General features: G+C 37.7%; 1 protein-coding gene across 1 annotated transcript; it reads left to right on the plus strand.

The window, feature by feature from the left end:
* Positions 1–203: 203 nt before the first annotated feature.
* Positions 204–4,745, plus strand: TEL1 (terminal EAR1-like 1). Its single transcript, XM_016327003.3, has 5 exons — positions 204–1,418; positions 1,704–2,358; positions 2,691–2,810; positions 3,098–3,239; positions 4,056–4,745. Exons 1-5 carry the CDS (start codon positions 638–640, stop codon positions 4,395–4,397), a joined length of 2,040 nt encoding a protein of 679 aa, XP_016182489.1. The 5' UTR covers positions 204–637; the 3' UTR covers positions 4,398–4,745.
* The last annotated feature ends 538 nt before the right edge of the window (positions 4,746–5,283 follow it).

Genomic DNA, 5,283 nt, shown 5'->3' on the forward strand with positions numbered 1-5,283 from the left:
TATTAATAATTTAATATTTTTCGTAATTTCGGTTTTTCTAAAAGAGGAAAATCATTTTAAATACAACGTAGTACATGACATGGAGCGGACAAAAAACATTGAATCTCCTCCGGTATCTAAACTAAGGGGGTAGAAAAGTAATTTGGAGGAGCCACTAGGTGGCAAAGTACATTTTTGGCAACCTTGGCCCTTGATAGGAAAGTAGAGAACGAGCAAATAAGGCGAAGCAAACCAACCTTGTTCTTTCTTCCTCTCCTTGTCCAGCTTCTCCCCCTCTCTCTGTCTTTCCAGTTCCCACTCACTACTCCCCTTTAGACTCGAAGGAAACAGAGTCAGGCACAAATAAACACACTCTTGCTCTGTAATTTTTTTTTTTCTCTCCGCCCTTCGATACCCGCGCGCTAGGCTCTTTTCCCCTCTGTATCCTTCTTTGTTCTCTGTTAAAACTCCCATATACGGATATACAGTCACAGACGCACGGTGATATTAGTTATTACACTACAAACAAATACTCCTAACAGATAGAAAGAGAGAGATAGCGAGATTCTGGGAAGAGCCAACAAAAACGAAGGAAGAAGAGAGAAAAGAAAAGAAAAGAAAATAAAGAAAAACAAAAAGAAAATAAAGCCGCTTCCCCATGGGAGAAACCGGTATCATTGTCCGGTTCCCTGGAAACTTAGACCCCAGAGCTCAAGAGTTCATACCCACAAACACAACCCACACTCCCTTGCCGCAACTGGCAACCGTCTTCCCCCTTCCCCACCACCCCTACACCGCCCAACCCTCGTATCCACCTTACCCTTACCCTTATGCCCCATCCCTTGGGGTTGGTGTACTTCCCTTTCGCGATGCTCAGCTTCCCCACGCCGCCGCCGCCGCCACCGCCGTTCCATTCCCTCACTTCTCCACCTCCGCCGCATATGCAGCTCCTCCTCCTCCTTTCCCGTCGCCTCACCTGTCCACGTCACCCACCCGGTCGTTACTCCTGAGTCCCTTACCATCAGACCTGGCGGTTAGCGAGTCCTCACTGAGGCGCGAACTTGAAGTGTTCGGTGACGTCAGAGGGGTCCAGATGGAAGCCCTCCATGACGGAATCGTGACGGTCCATTTTTATGACCTCAGGGACGCCGAAACGGCGCTAACGGCGATTCGACAGCAACACATGCAGCACCAGGAGAGGCTCCGCAACCACTATGCCTCGTTGTTCAAGGCCAGAAGCGCGTTTCCTCTACCGCCACCGCCGCCGGTGGTTTCTCCGCCGGCGCCCGGTCTCATCGCTGGGAGAGCTGTGTGGGCGCAGTACGTTCTCTCAGTTTGCAACGCCGTCCCGGACGGTCAGAACCAAGGCACCGTCGTGGTCTTTAACTTGGACTCGGACGTTTCCGCCGAGAATCTCAAACGCGTTTTTGAGGCTTTCGGTATCTCTCGCTCTCTCAGCCAAAACAGAATTCCATTAATGTCGTTTAGTTTATGTTTTCTCGTCGTTTTATTTGTCTCCTTTTCGTTAAGTGAGAGTGAGATCTGAGAACTATGAAGGAGATAAAAAAGCTGTTGGAATTCAGTTAAACTTTTTTTTTCCATATTATATTCTATGCCTTCTTTTTTAATTTTAAGTGATGCTGAAACGTCTCTATCTCATTCTTTTGTGAGTATCTCTTTTCTTAATCTTTTTATCTTTTGGCTTTTGGTTTCAATTTTTATAGGTGCAGTAAAGGAACTAAGAGATACACCGTCGAAAAAGAATCAAAGGTTTGTGGAGTTCTATGACGTTAGAGATGCGGCGAAGGCATTGAAACAAATGGACGGGAAGGAAATTTATGGTAGAAAGGTTGTAATTGAGTTCAGTAGACCCGGTGGTCAAAGCAGAAAGTTCTTCCATTCCGCAGCTTCTAAACAAAAGCCATTGAACCTGAATAATGTTCCACCGTTCTATGCTTCGAATCATCCTCATCACGTGCAACGCAAAAACTCGCGTCGTTTTGGAAGTTCATGCTGGAACTCTTCATGTTCTACTACATTTCCGCAATTGCCCTTGTGGAAGAGTTCAGGTGGTTCGGATTCTGGGTCCGTTGAGGCAGTTGGGAACGCCGTTTCGGAGGAGCAGCTGCAGCGGCGCTCGGACGCTAGTCAGAAGAGGAGTCCCGTTAAAGAAAGCGGCGAGGTCGGTGAAGGAAGCGTAAAACACCACTACCAGCAACATCATCAACAACAACATATAGTAAAGAGTAGACACTGGAAGGGGAAGCAAGGGAAGAAGCATGAGACAAGGTTTCTAATTAGAGAAGACGCCATTGTGGAGTCTAGTTCCAGAGATCCACGAACTACTGTGATGATCAAGAACATTCCCAACAAGTATAGGTTAGTAAAATTATTTTTAATTTAATGTTTGAGACGATGATATTTTTTGTGAAATCCGGGGTCTATCTGATCCCTCAAAAAGGGGGGATAATCGTTAACGTATCCGTTGACCATTGAATTGGATGCGAAGACTGTATAAAACGTTTAATACTGTGCGCATCAAAATTAAACTCTAATTACAATTACTCATGTTTATGTATAATTGTTAAAAATTACTTTAAAATGTAACCCTATTGGGAGTATTCCAAATGGACATATGGGGTAATATTTTGGTCCCTCTGAAATCTTGTTGATACTGTGCATTTCTTTTGTTTTTCTTTGACTTGATGTAGTCAGAAGCTACTATTAAATATGCTGGACAACCATTGCATACACTGCAACGAACAGATTGGCGACGACGAGGACCAACCATTGTCTTCCTACGATTTTGTGTACCTTCCAATTGATTTCAAGTAATTCTCATCGTCATACATGCTTTCTCTTTTTTTTTTATTTTTATTTTTTTCCTCCTAATGTTCCATCGATTTACGTGTTTGCACTGTACAAATACTATTTCACTCTTATTTACTGGTCAAAGTGCAAAAAATACTATTAGAAATTGTCGGAGTTTTTGTTATATCCTCTAATTTCAATTACTATTACAATTAGCATAATTTGTGGCAATTTCTAATTACATTGCTGTGTACCAAAGACTATTATTTCCAATAATGCATTAATGTTGTAGTAAATGTTGTCACAGCAACAAGTGCAATGTGGGGTATGGGTTTGTGAACATGACATCTCCCGAAGCCACTCTGCGGCTATATAAGGCGTTCCACCTGCAACATTGGGAGGTATTCAATTCCAGGAAAATTTGCGAAGTTACATATGCAAGAGTCCAGGTATTTCATTATTAATAATACTTGAGAGTTTCATTATTTCCACTAATTAATCAATCTGTCTATACACATGAACTATTAATGACACAAATAATACTCTATTTATTCTCTTTTATTTGATGTAATCTTTTAGATATACTATTATAAGTGGATTTCAAATTAGGTCCAGTTTGGATAAACAACTTAATTAAGCTCCTTTTAAAAAAATAGCTTAAATAATAAATAGTTATATTAAAAGTAGCTTATAAATAAGTCATTTTATGTTCGGAATTTTAGTTCTAAAAGTACTTATTTTATAGAAATATAGTAAAAAATAGTAGTATTGTGAGAGAAGTCATTTTTTTTAACTTCTCTATAAGTTCTTAAATAGCTTCTTAGAAAGCCGTAATTTAGTTTTGAAAATTGCACCAGACATTAATACTACTACTTTTCATAAGTTAAAAATTCAAACAAATTACTTTTGAAACTCGCAAAGGGCCTTTAGTCTTTGTTAGTAATTTAATTCCGTAACTCCCGGTTACTCATGGTAAGTTCCAGATGCTGGTGTAATACATGAAAAATTGACAATTCAACTACATCAATCTAAAGTAAAATAGAAAGGACAAAGTGACAAACTATAGTATTTAATTGTGATAAGTCGAAAATGTATCTGTAATTTTATTTTTTGATAGCAGTTAAAGTCAATAATAATTGCAGAATGAAAAAGCGTTTTTCGTGTTTCTAATTAAATCCATTGTAGTATAGCATTAATCTATATGAATACAAGAATAGTATTTAACTCGTTATGCAAGTACATTTATTTTTTATATATGTATAAAGGGTTTGGAAGCTTTGAAAGAGCATTTCAAGAACTCAAAGTTCCCATGCGAGATGGAGCACTACCTGCCGGTGGTGTTTTCACCTCCTCGGGACGGTAAGTCCCTGACAGAGCCACTTCCAATAGTTGGCAACAACAAGAACAACAACCACCACCACCACAGCATTATTATTCCCATGGCCATGATGAACGTTCAAAATGGTGTCCAAAACTCTGACGAGGATGATGATGATTTTGATGATGATGATAGGGCAACAAGAAGTGCTTCTACAATTGCTTGTGAAGACGTGCATAGTAGCCAAAGTGGCGGCGTATGTATGATGATTGATGAAAACACTGAGTAGTGGTTGGAGAATAGTGCTGCTCCCTTCTGATGTTACAAATGTGTAAGTAAAAGGGTGGCATGTGCATGTTTGGTTTCTTGTCAATGTGTGACATTTAAGACTCTTATGAACCATACTCACACACCCTGCTGGTGGACTAACCACCCCATGTCTTAAGTTTTTCCCTTTTTTCTCAAATATTTTCATTTATTGCTAGTAGTAGTTTCAGCCTAGTTGTATTAATTGAGTGCATTGATTAATAGTCCTCTTTTTTTCACTTTTTTTTTATTTCATCCTTTAAGAAATCTCTTGTAGCCTTGTAAGGTCCTGCCATTTCCGATGTAATGGTCATTTAATCATTTTCGAGAATGAATTCTATTTTTTTTTTTTTTGAAAAAAGTAAAGTTGTTAACCGTACTTTTTTATTATATAATATTTTTATAATGAATTTAATTAACTTGTGTTTTAAGGTTATATTTAAAAAATATAATAATACATTTTTTAAAATATTTTTAATATATTCAATGCATTCAAAATGTAAGAAAAATTAATTTTTGCAATAATTTTTATAAAATACTTTTTATTGGTATATTTAATCAATGTCTGCGGAGCACAAGTTAACAATTTTTTTATTTTATTTAAAGAATATACACGAGACTCCATTTGACAATATCATTTAAAAAAATTGTGAAGATACTTTCAATATTTTTTTCTTAAATTTGAAGTTTAGAGTTTTGATGTGATTATTGAAATTCACTATATATTTAAGTATTTTTTATCAATCAAGTTCAATTAAATTGATTTTAATCTGACAAAAATTACTTATATAAAATACGCGTAAATTAAGAATTTTTGTGTTTTTTCTTTTTTTTGCGTGTTTTATATCTTCCTCGTCATTGTTTTATGT

Source organism: Arachis ipaensis, chromosome B10, assembly GCF_059453495.1.
Source record: "Arachis ipaensis isolate K30076 ecotype BB chromosome B10, ASM5945349v1, whole genome shotgun sequence".
Taxonomy (NCBI): Eukaryota; Viridiplantae; Streptophyta; class Magnoliopsida; order Fabales; family Fabaceae; genus Arachis; species Arachis ipaensis.

Coding starts and splice junctions, on each gene's coding strand:
- TEL1 (XM_016327003.3), top strand. CDS start 638: ATGGGAGAAACCGGTATCATTGTCCGGTTCCCTGGAAACTTAGACCCC. Junction 2,359..2,690: donor AACATTCCCAACAAGTATAG/GTTAGTAAAATT, acceptor GACTTGATGTAG/TCAGAAGCTACTATTAAATA. Junction 3,240..4,055: donor TTACATATGCAAGAGTCCAG/GTATTTCATTAT, acceptor ATATGTATAAAG/GGTTTGGAAGCTTTGAAAGA.